The sequence below is a fragment of the Blennius ocellaris genome (genome assembly GCF_963422515.1).
Source record: "Blennius ocellaris genome assembly, chromosome: 17".
Taxonomy (NCBI): Eukaryota; Metazoa; Chordata; class Actinopteri; order Blenniiformes; family Blenniidae; genus Blennius; species Blennius ocellaris.
This window is the reverse complement of record NC_137666.1, coordinates 5305836-5329184: the sequence shown is the minus strand read 5'-3', so window position 1 is coordinate 5329184 and position 23349 is coordinate 5305836. Positions and strand designations below refer to the sequence as shown.

At 43.5% G+C, this 23349-nt stretch overlaps 2 protein-coding genes across 2 annotated transcripts; both read right to left on the bottom strand.

Annotated features, from left to right (window-relative positions):
* Window positions 1–826: 826 nt before the first annotated feature.
* On the bottom strand, window positions 827–12390 carry LOC308142796 (b(0,+)-type amino acid transporter 1; the record flags this gene model as incomplete). Its single annotated transcript, XM_080513377.1, has 6 exons — window positions 827–1057; window positions 1148–1235; window positions 1320–1444; window positions 1541–1670; window positions 2001–2134; window positions 11689–12390. The coding sequence occupies 6 exons, from the start codon at window positions 12388–12390 to the stop codon at window positions 827–829; spliced, it is 1410 nt and encodes a 469-aa protein (XP_080369503.1).
* Window positions 12391–13585: 1195 nt separating this feature from the next.
* utp25 (UTP25 small subunit processor component) lies at window positions 13586–20385 on the bottom strand. The gene is made up of 12 exons (XM_080512920.1): window positions 20272–20385; window positions 19088–19127; window positions 18760–18952; window positions 18448–18687; window positions 18272–18360; window positions 17766–18176; window positions 16540–16756; window positions 16096–16298; window positions 15798–15980; window positions 15196–15305; window positions 14557–14802; window positions 13586–13958 (listed from the first exon to the last, which is right to left on the bottom strand). The coding sequence occupies exons 1-12, from the start codon at window positions 20370–20372 to the stop codon at window positions 13703–13705; spliced, it is 2289 nt and encodes a 762-aa protein (XP_080369046.1). The 5' UTR covers window positions 20373–20385; the 3' UTR covers window positions 13586–13702.
* Window positions 20386–23349: the final 2964 nt, after the last annotated feature.

Below are 23349 nucleotides of genomic sequence, written 5' to 3'. Positions count from 1 at the left end.
ACTGGCTGAGGAATAAAAATCCAATGCAAACTAGTAGTCCAAAAAAAAAGAAATGTGCAAAAATGTCAACAAACCACAAGAGTTGCAATTCTCATAAACACATTTTATTCAGAATAAATATAAAATACCAGAAGTTGGAATTCAGATTTCAGTGAAGACAAATGCAATCGACTGTGCAATCATCTATAGCACCCCACCAACATTCATTTCCTGTAATCAAAGGTAAAGCTGTGTGTTCGTCACAGTACATTCCCTCTCTACTAATATGTTGGACAGCACTGAGGTCAGCTTAGGATCCCGCCCTTAACAATGGCGTTAATTGTCATGCTGTCACCCCGGGAAACGTTTACAATGCAGAAATCAATACATCTACAACATGGAGTCGATTTTTGAGAGGACAGAGTGATTGCTTCTTCAAATCATAATAATCAGATTAGTTAGATACCAAAAGTAAACTGCATATTGCACTTTAAAGTTAGCGTAATCTTGCAGAAGTCCCCCAAGAAGACAATGCCACATTTCTTTTAGCAACGGTAAATTGAAGAATTTGTTATTTTGTCAACAAACACTCATAGGCACATGAAAGCAGTGTAAAAGTCACAAGGCAGAGTATTATAGGGAGACGAATCATAGCTCTTCTTAGAGCTAAAGTTCATGTTTGACAAAATGACAGGAAATCAAACAGTGCAAAACATATTGCAAGCAGTGCAAAAAAAAATAAAAAATAGCAACTTCTCCCTGCTTTGTGGAAGTTATTTCACTGGCTGTTTATGGTTACATTCATGCACATTGCAGTTGGAAACAAAATTTTCAGGCGAGTTGGCATTCACAAGTTTTTTTCTGTTGGGGCGACCTCCAAAAATAGCTGGAGAAACATTGTCACCTTGTTTAACAGTCCTGGGCAGACTTTGTAATGTATGAAGGGGATGTAGATAATCACCCCGCTTAAGACGAATAAAGTCACATAGAGGTATTCAATCTGAGGACTGTCGATGATAGGCGCCAGCACAAGGAAGACTGCAGCAATCAGGACCAAAATGGGGATTATAATGGGAACCTGTGGAGAGAGGAATAGGTAGAAATGATAGTGAGGTAAAGATAAGATCAAATCTGGAGGGGGAGGGGGTGGGGGGTGCTTGACACTTACCTTGTAGGGCCTTGGAAGCTCCGGCTTCTTGATTTTGAGGTAGATCAGTCCAGACAAGGTGATGCCATAGAAAAACCAGGCAGTGAAACTGACAACAGAAAAAAAAAAAAAAAAGTGAGAAAAACACAGACGACTGCACTCCGCAGAGCAGGACCACACCTTCAAGTGTTACCTGAAGTAGTTGACGATGCTCTGGAAGTCTCCGGGGATCAGCACAATCAAAGACACCATGGTGGTGAAGATCAGGGCGGGGGACGGCGTCAGCCTGTGGACGTGAGCCATGGAGAGAATATCTGGCTACAGAACAAACAGAGGAATGAGAGACGGCCCTGCAGCGTCATTTCAAATGATTGTCAGCCTTTTTTTTTTTTTAGAAAGTTGAAAGATGGTTACCATGTGTCCTTCCCTGGCAGCAACAAAGCACACTCGCCCCCCGCTGAAGAACGTTCCATTCAGTGAACCGAACGCAGACAAGGCCGCGGCCAGGGACATGATCCAGCCCCAACTGCCTAACACCTTATTCCTAGTTTAGAAAATTTTTTTTTAAATAAAATCTAAGCTGATGATTTACAATGAGCAGAATAATTTTTTTTTTTAAAGGAATATATCTCCAAAATGTGTGACAGTGTTGTAATAGGAAGTCTGCAGAAAAGGGGCAGCTGGTCTATAAAAAAGACACACATGAGTGATCTGCAGTGATCAGTTGCATGACCATAAATGCTACAGGCCTAATTCTGCTATTTCCCCGAAGATGACGGAAGAGCTTAATTAAATGTCTAAGAATAAACATTTGATAGCAGCATAATAAATAGTAGCAAATGTGTGTGGGCATCAAGGTGAGGCATTTTCTTACCCCCAGGTAACTGCTACTGCCGTGGAGGACATGAGCTCTCTGGGCGTCATCACGGTCAGATAGCTCACATTCACCAGCAGATACAGGCCCGTCACCAGAGAAATGGCGATCACAACTGCACGGGGAAGGTTCACCTGTGCAAAGAAAACAAACAAAAAACGCATATTGCTTCATGAGCTGGGCAACGAATTTGCAGGAGGAGAATTTGTAATGTTGATGCGGGTTTAACTTTTAGCCCTGTAAACAAAAGAGTAGCACTCAGAGGTGGAAAAACATCATCAGGATTAAAGGTAGAGCGCTAAACTAATGACTCTTCAGTGTAGACTAAAGTTAAACATGGAGTTCCACTGTCTGAGGACTGTCTGAGGACTGTCTGGAATTTCATGGTCTGACCCTGTTGACCCCATTAGGCCTCCAGCGAGTGGATTTATGTCTGTTTGCTTGTTGCTCTCTGTCTCTGTCCCATCCATTTTCTTCAGCTTAACCCCAACTGGAACAGCAAAAAGCCGCCACCTGTGAGCTTGCTTCTGCAAATGAATTCTTCCTGTTGAATAGAGAAGTTGTCCTTATCTGGTTTATTCTTTAATAGAGTATTGCATTGAAAAGTTCTTTGTAGAATCCGGTCTTTTGAAGACTATTATTAAAAAAATGAGTGTACAATATATCCTTGATGTGGAACTTTTTCATTCTTTTTCCAAACTTTGACATTTATTCTGCAACTGCAATGGCTATCAGTACAGTCACTTGACTTTGGTCTGGCATGGAAGACGTGCACATATAGGACCTCAAGCATACTTTACAATATAAATTGAAAGTAAACGAGTCAGTATGACTCCCCCTGACACCCCCCCAAAGCAAAACTGTACATTTCAGAGTAGCCTTTTATTTTATCCACCTTAAGGCACAGCTGGGCAATAATCATGCCGTCTAATCAGCATCTTGATATGCCGCACCTATGAGGTGGATTGGATTATCTCTGCTCACCAGCACAGATTTAGAAAAATCTGTCAACAGGATTTGAGAGAAATAGGCCTTTTGCATACATAGAAAAAGTCTTACATCTTTGAATTCAGCTCATGGAAAGATGGAAGCAAAAACAAAAGTGTTGAATTAATATTTTTGTTCAGTGTACATGAATAAACTATTTCTTTCACGTTGTTGCTTGGGCAAATCACCACATCAAAAAATGCATCTAATGCCAAATCTTTTCAGTGGAAAACTGGTATATGATCAGTTTGCTGCTGCAGTGCAGCGACAAAGGAACTGTTGGAGGTCAAGCACCTTTCTCAGGGATCAAGATTGGTTTGTCAGAAGTGGGTTTACAACCAGCGAAATGCTTCTCTAATCTACCACAGCTTATGGCAGTGAAGATAAAACTCAGGATACTGATCCAAAAGTCTATTTTGAATACTTTTTGTTGTGATATATTGGATCAGTTGAACTTTAGTTTTTTTTTAAATGAAGCCATGTGACCAACTAAGGGATAAAAATATACAATCCTTGAAGTCTTAGTGTCTCCGTGACACCTGAAAACAATCTCGGCACACAATCCACTACTGATTACCTGGGGTCAACAGGCAAACCTTTGTTGTTGCAGGGTTGCTTTTAAGTGTACACTGGTCAATGATTTTCTTTTATTCCAAGGATCCTTTCTATATTTAATCATCTATGAAATCCTCAATTTCGTCAGATAATTTTTTTTTTTTTGCCGGGTACGCTTGTAAGAAAGATTACAAGTGGAGATTGGCTGGTTCGTATCCCACCGTAGGTGCTTAACCCCATAACTACTCAGCTTGGGTAAGGAAGGGCAAGAACAGAAATGATGTCTTCACAAATGATCTGAAACACTACAAGAGCTCAAAAGCCAAGACATTGGAACCCACCAGAACTAAAGAATTCACTAGAGCGGCCAAACAAGTAGAGTGGAAGTAAACAGTATTATTTCCTTCTTATGTACAATTCAGATCCTTACCTCAGGTCTTTTCAGTTCCTCAATCACGTTGTTCAAGTTGTACCAGCCACTATAGGACCAGAGTCCTTGAAAGAAAGCCATTCCAAATGTGCTCAAAGAGAAAGAAGTGCCAGTAAAAGCATTCTCAACTTTCAAGTTCTCCACTATCATAGCTGTGCTCTGTGTCATCTTCACCAATCCCCCAACGACAATGAGTATCAGTGCCAACACTTTGGCCACCAAGAAGATCACCTGAATTCTGATTGCAAGTCGCACATTCAAGACATTGATGATGGAGACAAGCAGGAGGGTGAAAGCTGCAGCACATTTAACTACCACTGGAGGAGGTGTGCATTCGGAGTAAAACGGTGCTGCGACATATTCTGCGATGCTAATGGCCATCCCTGCAGCACCGAGAGGCTTTACAACCAGCACGAAAGTGAACGCCGCAAAGAAAGCAGGGCATGGACCGTAGATTCTCAGTATGTAGATGAAGTCCCCACCGGATTCGGGGATGATTGTGCCAAGCTCGGCATAAGAGAGAGCGGCCAACATGGACACGACTCCTGAGAAAGTCCAAAACAGAAGGCTGGCTCCAGGACTTCCCACGTAGGACAGAACAAATTGTGGCGACATGAAAATACCAGATCCAATCATGGTCCCAGATATCAGAGCAATGCCGCCAATCAAACTGATTTCCCGCTTCAGGTTCAAGGCTTCGGTTTCCTTTTTATCCATGGTCACAAAACGTAAGAGAGACAATGATGAAGGCGCAAGAGCTTTATCAAGTAGACTGTGAAGGACTCAAACAAATACTGAGACTATAAGCTACACAAGCTGTGCTTATCAAAGTAACAATAACGCCCAACCTTATATAAAGATAGATGAATGTGTTACCTGAATGAAACATCAACTCTGCTAAACTGCCTTTATAGGTTCAGAGGAGAGAATAAAAAATTTAAGTAACCACTTTTACAGAAAAGTTAAATCCTTCCTTGTAAATGAATATAGAAAGTCACACTTGATTTGACTCAAACCAAGTATTATTTTTTAGATTAGAGCTTAGTCTTTTATATTTTTTTCCCATTAGAAGGTCTTCTTGTTCGCAGCTGTTATCTACAGACAGTTAACAAGCTTATGTTCACAAGGTCTGATTAAACGTCAAGTTGACTCACGTAGTGCATTTTCAGATATTCAGCAGTGTCAACATGCTCTCAGTGATATTTAGTATGTGAACATAGACTTGATTCATTTGCATCTATATGTGGAGATTTTCTTAATTTTCAACCTCAAACTAATGTAAATCACTGCAAAAGCCACCGTTTTCACCATCTTGATTGGGGATGGGTGTTAAAATAGTTGACTCTCATTTCACTCAGAAATAGGAATCACATTTGTAATCTTACTTCTGGATGCTTCAGCTCTTCAGTTAAAAAATTCAAAGTGTTCCAGCCATCGTAGGACCACAATCCCTGATAGAAAGCAATTCCAATTGAGCCGACATCAGCATTCGATCCCTCAAATGCATTTTGAAAGTTTGCCGTACTGCCCTGAAAGACCATCACGATGCCTCCCAGTACGATCACTCCCATGGCGAGCAGTTTGACTACCATGGTAATGACCTGGATGGCGGTTGCCACGCGAACGCTCAGAGAGTTGACCAAGGCCAGCACCAAGATGCCTCCTGCAGCAACGCATTTTAGTACCAGCGATGGGACTGGGCAGCCGTCGTAAAAGGGGGCCACGACATATTCGGCAAAACTTAAAGCGATTCCTGTAGCACTGGCAGGCCTCATGACCATGACGAAGCTGAACACATACATGAATGCTATCGCTGCCTTTGTTGTCCGCAGCATGTAAATGTACTCGGCTCCAGACTCCGGGATAACAGTGCCTAGCTCGGCGTAGCAGAGTCCTCCAAGCATGGCCAGCAACCCACAGCTGGCCCATATCAGAAGGCTGGCTCCAGGGCTGCCGCTGGCGGATAAGACATACTGAGGAGAAATGAATATGCCAGATCCCATCATGGTTCCTCCGATGAACGAGATAGCTGCTATGAGTCCCACCTCCCTCTTCAGGTTGACTCTCTGTTTGTCACTTTCCATGACCGTCGAGCTGCGGCTGCCGGACTCAAACTGGGCGCCGAGCATGCTGAGATCTCGGTGGATTTCAACTGCTACGTGTTGAGTAACATTGTCAAAAAACATGAGGTCAAATGGCCTTTTATACAACCACGGGGGGGGGGGGGGGGGGGGGGGGGGGAGTGGCAAGACCGTGTTGTGACCATGACATGTTAGCAGCCATCAGTTTATGACTGAGGCCAAATTATCAGTGTCCTTTAAGGGGCCGATGCCAGGAAAGCTGCAGTTGGGCTTCAGCAGCTTGGTGATGCACCTTCCTGGATAATCTTTTAAGTATGCAAGGTGAAGTAGTCATTATGTTTAGCCGACATTTAGGTCTCTAAACAGTGGTTAGAATGACATAATCATAGTGCAATAACTAAGAAAAACAACAACTCCCACCTACCTCTGGGCGCTTCAACTCTTCAGTCACGTAATTGAGATTGTTCCAGCCATCATAGGACCAAAGCCCCTGATAAAAAGCGATGCCAATGGCATTGACACCCACATTTGTGTTTTCAAAAGAGTCTTCGAAGCTTTCAGTGTGGCCTCTGATGAGCATGACCACACCTCCCGTTATGATGACTACCAGGGCCAGAACCTTGGCAATCATTAAAAAGACCTGGACTGACATGGCGAAGCGAACGTTCAGACAATTCACGATGGTGAGTGTCAGGATGGCGGCTGCAGCCACACACTTCACCAGCACCACTGGAGGCGGACAGTCTTGATAGAAGGGAGCCACGACGTACTGGGAAAAGCTGAGAGAGATTCCCACAATTGCAGCAGGTCGAGTGAACACCACAGAACTGAAGATCAGTATGAAGGCAGGGATTGGACCGAAAGTTCTGAAGATGTAGATGTACTCTCCACCCGATTCTTGGATCACCGTTCCCAGCTCGACATGGCAGACAGACGCAAGGATCACCAGAAGTCCGGCGCAGGCCCACACGACCAGGCTGGCTCCGGGGCTGCCAATAGAGTTGAGCACGGTCTGCGGGGACATGAAGATTCCCGAGCCGATCATAGTTCCACCGATAAGGGACACGGCTCCCACCAGCCCCACGTCCCGCTTCAAGTTGAGTTTCTGTGCCTTGTCGTCATCATCAGCGCAGTTTCAGAGCGACTGTCTGACACATACGCCCAGAGAAAGGACAGTAATTCTGTGGCCAAACTCACTGTTACGTCAACTGAGGGAGTTAATAATTAGGTAGATGTTTTAGTCGTCACGTTTGTTGGAACCCAGACTTAAGCCTGCTGGTTCCTCCCGGTCCTTTGATTCTATACTTGGTTGTTTAAAAAAATAGTCTCAAAACAGCAAGATACGTTTTACTAATTATTTAGCGAAGAAAGTAAAGATGGCCATTTGCAATGGACCTGAACGTGTATCACGCAGGAGTACGAGCAGTGTCCAACTTGCATGGTTCAACATTCTTCTTCTGGGTGGGGGCCACACCCCGACAATTGGTTGGGCTTCAGCGCGATTGGTCAATTTGGTCATAGCGTCTGTTGCCAACCAAAATGAAACGTCTTTAATCAACATGTGTCATGAAAGCTGTATGTGTGTATGTTGTTATCCGGAGTAGGTGAGTTCTTGCTCTTTTGTTTTACCATCATACGTCAGGCTGATAGCATAACAACATTATCATGGAATGAACGGTCAGAATTTCCTGGTTCGAATGAACTGTTAGATTTTCAGTATCTAAGCATACACAAAAACTGTGATCACAGTATTGCCAATGTAATGTCCTTTACATGCAGGACCAGTTTGCCTTGGTACCTTATCTTTTTTAAAGGTAATGCGATTGCTCAATAAAATTATAGTCTGTCAAAATTGACTACACTCTAAGCCAGATAAACAGAGGGCAGGAATATCCTGGGTCCCGCAGGGCTTCTAAACACACTCCATACTCAACACAAGAACTGATCAGATAATCTGTAGAGACTCATTAAACATTTTTCAGTGAAACTATTATCAGGTAATGCAGATTTGTGTAATGGAGGGTTTGTCCGAGGGACACGAACACACTAGATAAAGATCTGCATACTTATTCGGCAGATTCTTTTCCTCAGATTGACCGAAGGAGATTTGACTCATTCTAAAATGTCACAAAAGCGTAAGAAAACACAAAAATCTTCCAGAGATGCAGTACACTTGAAATTGCAAAGATATTGTAAGATATTACAAAAAACATTAACTGTTAAAGAGTTCTGAAAAACCCACACTGAAGTGTGAAGCAGGTGGGATTTTGGTATGAGCACGTGTCAGGAAAGATGACCTGATCCTTTTTGGGTTGAAAGATGGACTTTAAAATCCAAGATTTCTTTTTCATTTAGTTGCCCAATAAATCTGTGCACCAATGATTGTGCTTTCCTGACACTGGGCCAACTCAACTCTGCAGCTACTTTGTGGGTTGTTATCAAATAAAAGATGCCACCTTCTGGATGCAACCGAGACGAGCTGACAGCCATCTTCAAAACAACCCGAGCTGCAGGATCACCTCCACGCCTCACTGCAATGATGCCTGCAGAAGGATCAACCAAGCATTGAGCGCAGACATGAACAGACTTTTGTCAACTTTGACTTTTCTGTATTGGAAGGTCTTTTTTTAATAGTTGTAAACAGTTCCATTTTCAACATCTTATCACAACTTTTATCTGCAGATTTCAAGATGAATGTTTGATGGTCTGCTGTTATTTTCTGAATATGACACAGTAAGTTCATTGGTTTCAAACGGGCAGTTATCCACTCTGCCGTCATCTATTCCAATGTATCCACAGTCAACATGGTCTCAGGCCGATGGCCTGTCTCTTTATAATACGTAGGACTGTGGCGACATGAAAATACAAGATCCAATCATGGTTCCAGATATCAGAGCAATGTCGCCAATCAAACTGATTTCCCGCTTCAGGTTCCTTTTTATCCACGGTCACAAAACTTAAGAGAGACAATGATGAAGGCACAGAAGCTTTATCAAGCAGACTACAAAGTACATAAACAAATACTAAGACTATAAGCTGCATGAGCTATGCTTGTCAAAGTAACAATAACGCCCAACCTGATATAAAGATAGATTAATGTGTTACCTGAATGAAACATCAACTCTGCTAAACTGCCTTTATAGGTTCAGAGGAGAGAATAAAATAATAAAAGCAACCGTTTTTACAGAAAAGTTAAATCCTTCCTTGTAAATGAATATAGAAAGTCACATTTGATTTGACTCAAACCAAGTATTATTTTTTAGATTAGAGCTTAGTCTTTTTTATTTTCTTCCCATTAGAAGGTCTTCTTGTTCGCAGCTGTTATCTACAGACAGTTAACAAGCTTATGTTCACAAGGTCTGATTAAATGTCAAGTTGACTCACATAGTACGTTTTCAGATATTCAGCAGTGTCAACATGGTGTCAGTGATATTTAGTATGTGAACATAGACTTGATTCATTTGATTCATATGTGGAGATTTTCTTAATTTTCAACCTCAAACTAACGTAAATCACTCCAAAAGCCACCGTTTTCACCATCATGATTGGGGATGGGTGTTAAAATAGTTGATTCTCAGTCAGAAATAGGAATCACATTTGTATAATCTATGTATAGTTGCAATGAAAAATCTTACTTCTGGATGCTTCAGCTCTTCAGTTAAAAAATTCAAAGTGTTCCAGCCATCGTAGGACCACAATCCCTGATAGAAAGCAATTCCAATTGAGCCGACATCAGCATTTGATCCCTCAAATGCGTTTTGAAAGTTTGCTGTGCTGCCCTGAAAGAGCATCACAATGCCTCCCAGTGCGATCACTCCCATGGCGAGCAGTTTGACTACCATGGTAACGACCTGGATGGCGGTTGCCACGCGAACGCTCAGAGAGTTGACCAAGGCCAGCACCAAGATGCCTCCTGCAGCAACGCATTTTAGAACCAGCGGTGGGACTGGGCAGCCGTCGTAAAAGGGGGCCACGACATATTCGGCGAAACTTAGAGCGATTCCTGTAGCACTGGCAGGCCTCATGACCATGACGAAGCTGAACACATACATGAATGCTATCGCTGCCTTTGTTGTCCGCAGCATGTAAATGTACTCGGCTCCAGACTCCGGGATAACAGTGCCTAGCTCGGCGTAGCAGAGTCCTCCAAGCATGGCCAGCAACCCACAGCTGGCCCATATCAGAAGGCTGGCTCCAGGGCTGCCGCTGGCGGATAAGACATACTGAGGAGAAATGAATATGCCAGATCCCATCATGGTTCCTCCGATGAACGAGATAGCTGCTATGAGTCCCACCTCCCTCTTCAGGTTGACTCTCTGTTTGTCACTTTCCATGGCCGTAGAGCTGCGGCCGCCGGACTCAAACTGGGCGCCGAGCATGCTGAGATCTCAGTGGATTTCAACTGCTACGTGTTGAGTAACATTGTCAAAAAACATGAGGTCAAGTTGGCTTTTTACACAACCACGGTGGGAGTGGCAAGACCGTGTTGTGACCATGACATGTTAGCAGCCAACAGTTTACGACTGAGGCCAAATTATCAGTGTTGTTACGACTGCGGTCGTATCTGTGTGTGTGTGTGTGTGTGTGTGTGTGTGTGTGTGTATTTTCTGTGTTCTGTGGCATTCTCCCCGCCATTCAACTATGTAAATAGCGCTGTGCCATCCCAACGACCTGATTGGCCAAACTCAGGAAGTTCCCAGGTTCAAAAGGAGGAAGGATGACATCACCCTGTGGCAGACCTTGGATCAGAGGGGCAGAGCAATCTTCCATTCTGCCAAACAGCCACAGTGCAGTGTGTGCTTTTGTAGGAGTGAGCTGTAACTTTTGAGTTAAATCTTTTCTCTTGTTGCCATCAGGCTGTATAACACCAGCCTGAGCCAACAATAACCTGGACTCACTGCAGTTTATCTTCAATCAATAATGACTGAATCACTTTTGCACAGGTCACTTTTTCCTTTTTTCAGTGTTGTATTTTAAACCTCGGTCAATTTTAGGTTATTTATTACACTGACCTCCCCCACACTCTCTACCGTACCATTTTTAATATGTACATTCTGTTTATATTGTATATTTTTATTTATCTTATGGCTGCTACTGTAACATGTGAATTTCCCACATGTGGAATAAATAAATCTCTATTGTATTCTATTGATTATTATAGGTAGGAAGGAAAGACTTTGTGCTTGTTTTCAATTTGTTTGTTAGGCTGATAGAATAGGGTGATTTTTCATTTGTTTGTTTTTTTAAGAGTGGAGCTCACAGAGTAATTTGTTCATGATTCCTAATTTAACTGTTGAACACCACAGCACCTTGTAAATACACTTTGCACTGAGAACTAGTTTGTTGCAGCTGTTTGGACCAGTGGAGTGATGGCAATTTTATGTTGTGCTACAGTCGCTTCCACACTGGGGTGTAACATAGATATCTATCTTATCTATCTTATCTATCTTTCAGGGGCCGATGCCAGTAAAGCCGCAGTTGGGCTTCAGCAGCTTGGTGATGCACTTTCCTGGATAATCTTTTAAGTATGCAAGGTGAAGTGGTCATTATATTTAACCAACATTTAGGTCTTTAAACTGTGTTTAGAATGACATAATCATAGTACAATAACTTAAAAAAACAAACTCCCACTTACCTCTGGGCGCTTCAACTCTTCAGTCACATAATTGAGATTGTTCCAGCCATCATATGACCAAAGCCCCTGATAAAAAGCGATGCCAATGGCACTGACACCCACATTTGTGTTTTCAAAAGAGTCTTCGAAGCTTTCAGTGTGGCCTCTGATGAGCATGACCACACCTCCCGTTATGATGACTACCAGGGCCAGAACCTTGGCCACCATAAAAAACACCTGGACTGACATGGCGAAGCGAACGTTCAGACAATTTACGATGGCGAGTGTCAGGATGGCGGCTGCAGCCACACACTTCACCAGCACCACTGGAGGCGGACAGTCTTGATAGAAGGGAGCCACGACGTACTGGGAAAAGCTGAGAGAGATTCCCACAATTCCAGCAGGTCGAATGAACAGCACAGAACTGAAGATCAGCATGAAGGCGGGGATTGGCCCGAACGTTCTGAAGATGTAGATGTACTCTCCACCCGATTCTCGGATCACCGTTCCCAGCTCGGCATAGCAGAAAGACGCAAGGATCACCAGAAGTCCGGCGCAGGCCCACACGACCAGGCTGGCTCCGGGGCTGCCGACAGTGCTGAGCACGGTCTGCGGGGACATGAAGATTCCCGAGCCGATCATAGTTCCACCGATAAGGGACACGGCTCCCACCAGCCCCACGTCCCGCTTCAAGTTGAGTTTCTGTGCCTTGTCGTCCATCATCAGCGCAGTTTCAGAGCGACTGTCTGACACATACACCCAGAGAAAGGACAGTAATTCTGTGGCCAAAGTCACTATTGCATCAACACAGGGAGTTAATAATTATGTAGATATTTCAGTCCTCACGTGCAGGGCCAGTTTGCCTTGGTACCTTATCTATTTTAAAAGGTAATGCGATTGCCTTATAAAATTATAGTCTTCAAATTGACTACACTCTAAGCCAGATAAACAGAGGGCAGGAATATCCTGCGTCCAGCAGGGCTTCTAAACACACTCCGTGCTCTACGTAAGAAATTGTCAGATAATCTGTAGACTCATTGAACATTTTCCAATGAAACTATTGGTCATCATGCATATACAGTAGGTCCAAACTAAAGTTGAGATTACCATTCTCACAGCATGAATCCTAATGTGTTGCCCACGGTGTAGTGGATAGCTCTAACGTCAGAGAGAAATCCAACTTTGAATCTGGGCCATTGTGCCTTTCTCTGCAAGTTTGCATGTTTTTGTGAGACATGCTTGGCTTGTTCTGTTTGCACTTGTGACTCTAAAAATGAGAGATTGAGAAAGAGACACTGAGAAGGACAGGACTTGGGTCACTCCGGCTGCAATTGAGCCAAGGATGAAAAGTAGCAGTCTTTGTGGTGTTTTGTTTATTCGGACTGTGTCTGATCATTCTTCAGCATTTTTGTATGTAGGGATGGGATTTTGGAATCGTCTGTATTTGCCCTGTAATGGACTAGTGGCCCTAGTGATCAGGTGGGACCTGAATGCTCAACCAAGCATTGAGAGCAGAAATGAACTTTCTGTATTGGAAGGTCTTCTTGATGATCCATTATTCAAAGATACTGCATTTTTGGCTTCCATGAGCTATAAGCTGGAATTAAAACTGAATTCCTGATGATCTGGTTCTGTAGAATTCGCCTTCAAAATTTATTAAAGGTCTGTGTGTTTTCCAAGATATTAAAATAGTTTGAAATACTTAATAAGCTAAAATAAAGGAAAAAAATCTGTTAAAAGTATCAAAAGATAAGTAATTATTTTAACACATTAAGAACATGTTTTGTGCTGCAGTATAAGCAAACTTGGCACAAATGCATTAGGATACAAATCCGTTTATAACATTTTATCACAACTCTTATCTGTAGATTCCACGATAAGCATTTGATGGTCTGCCGTTGTATTTCCTGAACGACGTGCCACAGTACGGTTATCAGTTTGAAACGGGCAGTTATCTACTCTGCCGACGTCTATTCCAACGTATCCACAGTAAACATGGTCTCAGTCCAATGGCCTGTCTCTTTATAACAGTTCATCAGGAGGTATTGTCTTCCCCTCCTGTGATAAAAAGGTGCACTGCCTTGCTGGAGTGCAGCATCTGCCCGGCTCGCTGCGCTCCGCTGACGGAGGCCAGCTTGTGAGCGTCGTAGCGGGAGTAGAGGGCAGTGCAGGTCCAGCTGGCCTCCTCCCCCCGACCCCCCGAGGCCAGCATGTTACACATCTCGCTGTAGAAGTGAGGATAGGAGGGTAGTCCGTAAAAGATCAGGTTCTGGATCCCTTTGATAGTGTACCTAAAAGAAAAGAAAACAAAGTCAGTGATCAGGGTTTCTGCGGGATGAAACGAGGCCAGGAGGTTTGCAGTAAAGCACACGACAATACAAAAAAAAAACCTGAATCAACTCCTGCATCATGTACAATTGTTTATCCTCTGACAATCTGCAGTTAAATTCGAAAGCAGACTCAATTCCGACACATTATGATGCCATGAGGAACAAATACAACTTAGATTTCAGGTGTTCGTATCAAATACGATCAATTTGTTGATTATTTTGTTTAACTTCAAAACTCAAGACTCGTTTGCGGTGCGTCGTTTCAAGGTCTTTAAAGCCGAATCCATTTCCTAATCCCAACCCTTCAAAGGACCCCTGTACTTCTTTTATCTGTTCATGCTCATCCCCCTATCGCAGCTGCTGATTTGTTAACGATTAGAACGGTAATAAAGCTCAAGTGTCTTTAAATCCCACACAATCATTACCACAACAAGGCTCATCATCAGCCTTTACTCAGGTGCGACCTCGTGGTTAGTTTTTACACCAGCCGATTGCCAAACACGCAGTAAAAATACTGAATCCCCCCCCCTGAGAAGTCAACGCGTCGTAAAGAACTGACCTCTTGTAGAAGTGGAAACGCTCCGTGAAGAGCAGGAAGGGTTTCTCTCCTTTCTGGAAGTAGTGCCTGGCTCGCGACACCTCGGACTTGCTGGAGTACTCGCAGATGCTGGCAAAGTTCATCTCCTCTCTCTTCATGTAGTTGCGGAGGCGCACGTAGTCGAAGTAGGACGGGACGTAGACGAGAGTGTGGGACATGACCGAGTCCCTGTACTGAGGCAACACTTTCTCTATGAAGAACTGAAACCTGCGGGCACAACGGAGAGGAGCGTGACAACTTGAACAAGTACATATTGGCCATATTAAGCTTGTCCTCACATTTTCAAGTCAATTCTTCTCAAGCACATGCTGCAAGCTCAGTACTTTCTTCATCTCGTCCAACTCGACTCTCAGTGGAAATGTTGCGAACTCGTTTGTTAATTTACTTACAATTTAGTTATCGGGGAAAAAAACCCATCAAGAGGCCACGGTGTTGAATTTAAAACAAGATCAGTGACTGAAGTATGCACAGTTTTATCTACAGATAAGAGATAAGATAAACCTTTATTAGTCCCACAAGTGAGACATTGTAGAGGATCAGAAATGAGGGTTTGGCTGGATGTGTTGTGGGAAGCCGCCAACAGAATTAGCAGAATCTTACCGAGCATCCTGGTCCATGAAGCTGTCGGAGGAGAACATCTGGAACACATGAGGCAGCTGAACCAGCACCTGACAGATGGAGCCTGTTTTCGGCACGTTCTTTGTGGTAACCTAATAAAAAAAAGACAAAGCACAGAGGAAACACACATGCTTGAATCAATAAACGACAGCGTTTAATGGACTGAGATGCACAATGACGCAGGAGCTGTTGGTTTGCAAAGTGGAGATTTGATCACACTGAAAACTCTCTCCCTCCGGTTCTCCAATCCAAGCGTCACGAGATCCCGAGGGATATAAAGCAGACATCACCTAATCATCCCCGAACTGACTGTAAACTCAGAGGTCATCAAGCCGTCCTTATCTCATGACCCTTAGGTTCCTCTGAATGGTCTCTCCTCAATCACAGCGCCACCTCCTGACATGATAATACTGTCATTCTGTTATTTTAAAATGTCAGTCGCTTGTTTAACACACCTTGTTAACATACATGTTTGATAGTATATACACTGGCAATCCGTGATGAACAACAATGTTATAGTACTTTGTTTTATAAAATGATTCTTTTTTTTATTCTGATCACGGGCCTCAGTTCCAGGAGCTGACCTGTCCTCGGTAGTTGGCGCAGTGCTTGGTCAGGATGTTGTTGATCTGGGGGTCCGGGATGGAGCTGAACACCAGTGTCTGCCTGTAGTGTTTGGCCCAGTTGTTCAGGTTCCACATCCGGACCCTGGAGAAGTCCACTCCGTGCGAGTCCAGAGGCTGCAGGTTCATGTGTGCCATCGCATGCTGGTGGAGGATGAGATTTATGTATCGACATTCAAAAAAAAGAAAGGTGTATGAGAAGCTCTTCCTATTAAATTAAATATTAAATTTGTATTTCCGTGTTTGTGTGTGTTCTTACCAGGACGTGCTCCCAGTTCTGCATGAGGAAAACGTCGGCCTGATCCACCACCAGCAGCTCGATGGAGGACAGGAAGTCATAGTCTCTGTTGATCTCTCCTTCTGCTCCCAGCACGGTGCGAAGGCCCAGAGGAGACGCGATGATGATGTCTGAGGAGTAGAAGGGGGCGTAGAGGCGCATGCTGCTCCTCATGATGGAGACACCTGGCGAGGAGAGAGAGAGAGAGACACTTCATGTTCCAGCTGATTTTATTCAGGCACACTTCAGCAGTTCTTCAGTTTTATTTAGTTCAATTTCAATCACCAACCCTTTGCTTATCTTTACCATCATCTTGTTCTCCCTTGATTGCTTCGACATGACAGAGTTAATCTTCTGCACTTTGATCTGGACCAACTGTGCAGCTTAGGCGTCATTCAAAGCTTATATGATTTTGTCCCACGCTACCTATTCTGAAGTGATCGTCCACGTTGCCCGAGAAGATGGCGTGGTAATCGTCGGGTCTCTGCAGGTTGGTGGGCTTGTCGTCCGTCTCCTCTCCAAACTCCTCCTTGAACTTCTTCTTGTTGCCGACCATCATCTTCTTGCCTTTGGGCTCCAGCAGGCTGATGAGAGTGTGGACGACGTGCAGCGCCGCGCCCCGGAACGGAACGAGGATTAAGACCTGGCGCATCGATCACAACCGTTACAGCAGCGTGGCAGGGCTGCATGCAACATTCAGCTGAAGCACTTATGTAGTTGGTGCACGATGACGACGGATCAAATTTAGAGTCGTGCGGTGGGCGATATAAAGGGATTCCTGCTACTGCGATGCTGAGCATCAAGCAGTATAACAAAGATTGATCGTGGCGAAATACAGTTATGGCATCGGTCACTGATCCTTTATGTCTTTCAGACAGTCAACTGCTGGACTGCGCAGCTCAGGGTGAATTGTGTTTTATTCAACCTGTCAGTGGTGCAAGAGAAAAGTCCAACTAAAGTTTTGAGGGATATGCAGACATCAGGAAATAAACAAAGAGGATCCGTGTCCAACAGAGCTGCTCAATGTCTTCAAAAAGAGAAACGTTTGACTCGGCATTATTTGGCTGGACGTGGCTCTGCTTTAAAATGCAGCCTTTGGAAGTCGAACCCTCAGTTTGTTTGAAATTAAGGCCACAACGAAAAACAGATCATACAAACCGGGGCTTTTTCCCGTTCTTTCTTTGCACTATTACAAGGAATTTGTAATTTGTAAAAGTTTTCTCTCACTTTGGGGACCACAAACTAATTTCCTAAGTGAAGAGGAATTGCTACAAATGACTGTAAAACTGGGTTTATTTTCAGATGAAAAGATGCACGTTGATTAATATTACAGACATACTATTAGTCATTTTCATTCCATTAGCTTCAATAATTCTCAGAATTTGGCCCCCTCGTCCCAAATATGATTTATGGGAGGTTTACTGTAGATTGTAGAAACTCTCTATTTGTGGTTTTCGTTGACATGTGAAAGTGTAATTCTGACAACCTCAAAACACAGACTGGGCCAGCCTTGTTATCTCTGGCACCCCCTAGAGGAGGATCCTGGAGGTTGGGAATTACCGTCTCAGCTTTCCTCCCGGATTTCAGACGAGCATAAAGGACAAAGTGCAACAGCAACAATGCAGGGACATGTTAGAGGGGGGGGGGGTTACCTTGGGTCTGGTCAGTCCCTGGTCTCTGGGCTCGTCCTGCGGCTCAGCTCCAGCTTTAGCTCGTGTCTTCTGTTCTCTCAGCTGGGCATTGTGAGCCAGGACCTGGGAATTGGCCTTCAGCACATGGTTGAGAACATGAAGGCAGTATGTGCTGCGCACCTGCGGGCCCCGGGTAAGAGGACAAGTGTCGGTGCAGTACAAGTCCTTGTATGAGCCCATGAGGGCCAGGAGCTCCGTCTGGACAGCGCTGATGTCTTTGGCTGCCCCGGTGGGACTGGAGGTCTGGTTCAGGTCCTTCCACCTGCTCTCCAGAAGTTTGTGAAAATGTGGGAGCTTTGCATCTTTGTGAGCACCAATGGGGCCAAACTTCTCCAGGGGACTGGTACAGAGAAGACTTCCCAGCTTTGGCCACTGCATAAGAAAAAGAAAAGACGGCAAACGTTCATCGAGGCTTCTTTTGATCAAACTATTTGGCAGGTGGGTATATGTATTTTTATGAGCCATACCGAAATCTGAGTCTTGGATTTGCTGCCAGATGTTATCCTCTCCACGTCCTTGTCATCAAGCTCCGCGTTTAAGTGCTGTAAAAACTGGTCTGGATGCAAAAGAGTGAAACGTTCAAACCAACACGTCTTGGAAAATCCTTTTAGTCGTCAGAGGAACGCTTCCCATTTTTACCAACCTGAACAGTCTTTGTGTTCTGCTGAGTTCTCAGCCTCCTCCTGGCTTCCATCACCCAGGAAGTTTTTTTCCAGACAGAAATCAGATTCATGCTCTTTATCCACAAATTCTTCATTTCCTCCTTCAGTCAGGCCCTCCTCCCCTTCGCCTGCTTCCATCACAGCTTCATCGGCAGGTTTTTCATCCCCACTGTCACCATCATCCTCGCTTTCCACCTCAGCTCCATCGCTGGATTCGTGGGCTACAAAAATGGCAAAACTACTCGGTCAAATGCAAACTGGCCAAAATACAGCAACAGGAGCACATGGCAGACCTTCATCAAGAAGCTCCTCTTCCTCCTCACTGCTTTCCTCCTCCTCCTCCTCCTCACTGTGGATGTTCTCAGTGGTTTGGCCGAGAGTTGACAGAAGTTTCTCATAGGCCGTTTTCTGCTCTGGTTCTTCCACTTCCTCATCTTCCTCTTCCAGCTCATAGGGACCTTCATCAGACCGTTCTGGACTTGGCGGCTACAGAGTTTGAAAACACAACACCAACATCAAATGCAAGACATATGTGAACAAGTAGACCAATCCATAGGAGTGAAACTGCAACCCTCAGCTTGACAAAAAGACTAAGATTATTACTCTTAGGGCCTTACTCACCAGTTCCACTATTTCAGTTCTTTGAGGTTTTTCGTTTACTCTGGAGAAACAAAGAAAAACAAAGTCAGACTGCACTTTTGTGTTGACATGAATAAAGACACTTCATTTACACTTCATTAGTTACACCTAGTCAACCAACCGCAAGGCAGGTTAATGTAATTAGGCATGGAGACAAGGTCAAGATGACCTGCTGAGATTAAAACTGAGGATCACATTTAAGAAGAAAGGTGAGTTAAGCTCTAAATTTTTGAGAAGCTACTCAATAACAGGGATTTTCCACACACAACCATTTCTAGGGTTTAATAAGAATGGTCCAAATGCAAAAATATCTGGTGAGCTGGTTCTCTGGGAGAAAATATCAAAAGTCAGGGCAGAATAGCCAGACTGGTTCCATCTGATAGAAAAGTAAAAAAAACAAAAAAAAACGAAGTATTCAGAATACCCATTCTGACAGCACATTTCACACCTCAAAGCTGAAAGGCTACAGCAGCAGGAGACCATAAAAGAATGAAGCTTAAGTTTGCAGTCTTGCCAGAGTTGGACAACGGCATATTGGGAAAACATTCCCTGGTCTGAGTCTCAACTTCTGCAATGACACCCAGATTCTAGCATTCGAAATTGGTGTAAACAACATGAAAACATATATCCATTCTGTCTTGCATGACGAGTTAGATTGCTGCTGGTATGTGATTTTGTTGACACACTTTGAGTCCCTAAGTATTAAGTGAGCATCGTTCAGTATTGCTGCTGCCCATGTCAATCGAGTCAATTTGAACCAAACTAGTCTCTGAAGAATATGTCCAGCAGCTTGTTGAACCTATGCCATCGAAAATGGAGACAGTTGTAAAAACAACATACCTGCTAATAACCCAATAAAGTGCTCTGTGTATTCGCATTGTGGCTTTTTATTCGTGTAGTCAATATGCCATTGATCATTTTTGGAGTATAAATTACTTTCGACACGCCGACTCTTCAAACATGTTGTAAAATTAGTTTTACGCCACCTCAAAACAATGCATTGAATTCCATAAGTAATTCATAATAAGATTAAGCCAACACAACACTTTATATCAAATTAATGGTCCACGTTTTATTTAGTTTAAAAGACTATCGAGCTAGCTGGCTAACGTCAAAATAGCCTCTTTAATCGTTTATAAAAGCGCCGAGCTTGATGTAGCACTTACACATCGTGGAACGGATGCTCCTCTCCAAACTCCCGGAGGTGTTTCTTCTGTTTTTTGGATAATTGGGTGAAAAGCTGCTTGTTCTGTCTTCTTTTGCCCATGTTGACACTGAGCTGCGGCTACACATGTGGTAACTGAGCGTCTTCTTCGGTTCGTGTGTGCTGTGTTTCAGGCAGCTCCGACGACTCACTGCCCCCACCTGCAGGAGCGGCGGAGAACTGCTTATCAGGCACTTGAACACACTCAATGTATATTAGAGATCCGCAGCCTTTTTTTATGTGCGGTGGCAACATCGAACAATGAGTGCCATGCCTAAAACTTTATTAACTCACAGTATGACACACAAGACAAAAATATTTCCAAAACACCTGCAATTTAATTCCAAGTCTAAAAGCCTCAGGGCCACAGCAAGAAGCTCTTGAGTTCAAATACAGGTCAGTCTGAATAGGACTTAAGTGGTGTCGAACATGGATGGAAAAAAGTCTCAGCCAAGCACATTTTGTAGATATTTTTCTTGTTATTCACAAAAGGCACTCACACAGTTTGCATGGATCCCATTTAAGAATACAGCTTTCATTCATTCATCCAAATTGTATTGTGAAAAAAATAGGCGCCTATAAACTGGCATATTTGACCACACTACTACCATCACTACAACCAAGTGCAGGCTGAGACTACAGCAAATACAAATGTTTACTGTATTTCCACGATGAATCATTTGAAATTTCACAGAACAAATATGTGCATGAATGCCATTTCAAAACATTGCTTTCAGTAACTTCTTGAAACCTTCTTGAAAAATCAGTATTACATACAAAACAGCCATATTACCCTTTGAAAGATATGAGTGAAGAGTGTTAGATAATCTGCTTTCATTCACACCAAGGGTCTAAGGTGAAACCAGATTTCAGAGTGACTGTAAAAAGCTGGTTACATCAATGAAAGGTAATTTTCTGCAATAATCTCCTGCCAATGTGCATAAGAATAGAACAACACCGAAATCAGCCGTTCCAAATCTCACCATATGAGCAACACCAAGGTGGCAGTAAAGGTCACCTGAGGTCACCTGGTGGTTTCTGAGTAATCCATCCTTGGTGATGGCCCAGGGAGCCCTAGAAGGTTTGGACACCAGGGCCCGTATTCTATCTGCTGTGTTAAGACTAACCTTGATCAATTATTGAAGATGGTAATATCAATTTACTGTTTGCCTGTTTTAGCCGTTACCATGGCAGCGGCTCATCTATTATTAACCACTTGGGTGTCTGGTTTTTGTACTGTGGGTATTTTCAGCTCATTTTCACACATCGGCGTGAGGATATTAATGATAACGGCATGCCACCATGGCTGAGGCCGAAAGAGTCCGTCTGGCCTTTCCGACTGGGATGTGAAACATGTGAGGCACTCCTGCATTTCCATGGAGGGGCCACGAGTGAAACAGGAGAGGGAAAGACTCGGGAAAACAGTCAGGTTCCGAGTAGCATCTGCCAACAGTGGCCGGGTCCTGGCGGAGGTGTTCAAGGATGAGCGGCTGGCTCGGTGCGGATCCGTCGCCGACTCGGTGGACTCTGACCGCACCAGCAGCCCAGAGGGGGAGAGGGGCAGCGGCTCGCTCCCCGCCAGCGAGGCCAACAGGCACCTGAATGGACTGGCCGTGGAGACGGCCGCGGACGAGAGCGGCTGCGAGCCGGACGACCTGCTTCTGTACGCCAGTGCCAAGAGAGAGGTGATGTTCAGCAACAAGCGCGTCAACATCTGCAGCAAGAATGGGACCATCCGAGGGGTGAGGAACAAAGTGAGCGCGGGCCAAGTGCTTTTCAATAACCTCTCCAACATGTACTCAGTAAGTAAGAGCGTCACTGATCCTTGTCGTCTGCACTGTATCTTACTGTTTAACATCATGCCTGTGTATGCAATTGAGAGATTCATCCAAAATAGTTTAAATTGTGTATATTGTGTAGACTTTGATAAAACGGTATTCTACTGTAGCCGCCCTACGTTTTACATTATCATTTAACATTTACAGTATATGAGCAAATATGATATGACTAAAACTGTTTTTTATTGTCAGAGCCACAAACTTTCTCACAATCCTGTTATTTATCGTTATTTACTGTATACGTAACAGTAGAGCTGTTCTCTGCAGGCCTAATTTCTCCTTTAATCTTTTGCTGTCTACTAAATTTACAGTCTATACTACAGTAAAAGCATTTGTGAAACTCTGCATAATCCTTTAATATATATTTACTGTTTATATCACTGTGAATCTTTTTAATAGTCTTTATGATGCCATAAGCCCTTGCTTATAATAAATGTAGTATAGAGGTTCGATCGTTGTTGAGTTCATATGAAATGGCTTAACTGTGGCGTATACAGGCATAACTGCATATGTCAGAGGGTTTGGGGAAGTTACTAGTGAAGGAAACAACTTTGCAAGAGTACATATAGCAAATAACTGCAAATAACACGATAATGTGAAAACAGTGGCTCCGGTAAAAAAACAAAAAACACTAAATTACTGATGGAAATACTATAATACAGGTTTATTGTATAATATAAAACTAATGGCTGAATAGTAAAGAATTAAGAGAAAAAATAGGGCAATTACAAACAGCTTGACTGTACTTTATACATTGAATTGCAGTAAATCGAGAACAGGTAGGGGTAAATTAAATTGTAAGTGTGTGTATTTCTTTTTTAATGCCAAACTTAAATATTTTCACCTGCAGTCCAGGTAAAAAAAAAACTTTCAGTCTCACATTTTTCATAGATGCAGTAATAACCGAGTAATAAATTGCCAAACCGTGGAAGCAACCAAACTATCCCACGAAGCCAATGTGAGATGGCTAGATGAATGAATAGATATACTGGCGTATAAACGCATACTGCAAAAATAATGAAGCACTGACTGTAGCGAGATTTCAAGGTTATAAAATGTATCCTGCTCGTCTTTCAGGGATCCCATCGTCATCAGAAGCGGAGACCCTGGGAAAAGGAGTAAAGCGTGAAAATTCACACGTTGCGATCGACGGGAAAGAAATGAAGCAGGAGACCGACTACCTGTCCGCACCCACAGTCCTC

Excerpts from the sequence above, each read along its gene's own strand:
- utp25 (XM_080512920.1), bottom strand. The coding sequence starts at position 20,372 with ATGGGCAAAAGAAGACAGAACAAGCAGCTTTTCACCCAATTATCCAAA. Across the intron at positions 19,128-20,271 it reads GAGCATCCGTTCCACGATGT|AGTAAACGAAAAACCTCAAA; the intron begins GTAAGTGCTACA and ends TTGTTTCTCCAG. Across the intron at positions 15,306-15,797 it reads GCGCCAACTACCGAGGACAG|GTTACCACAAAGAACGTGCC; the intron begins GTCAGCTCCTGG and ends TTTTTTTATTAG.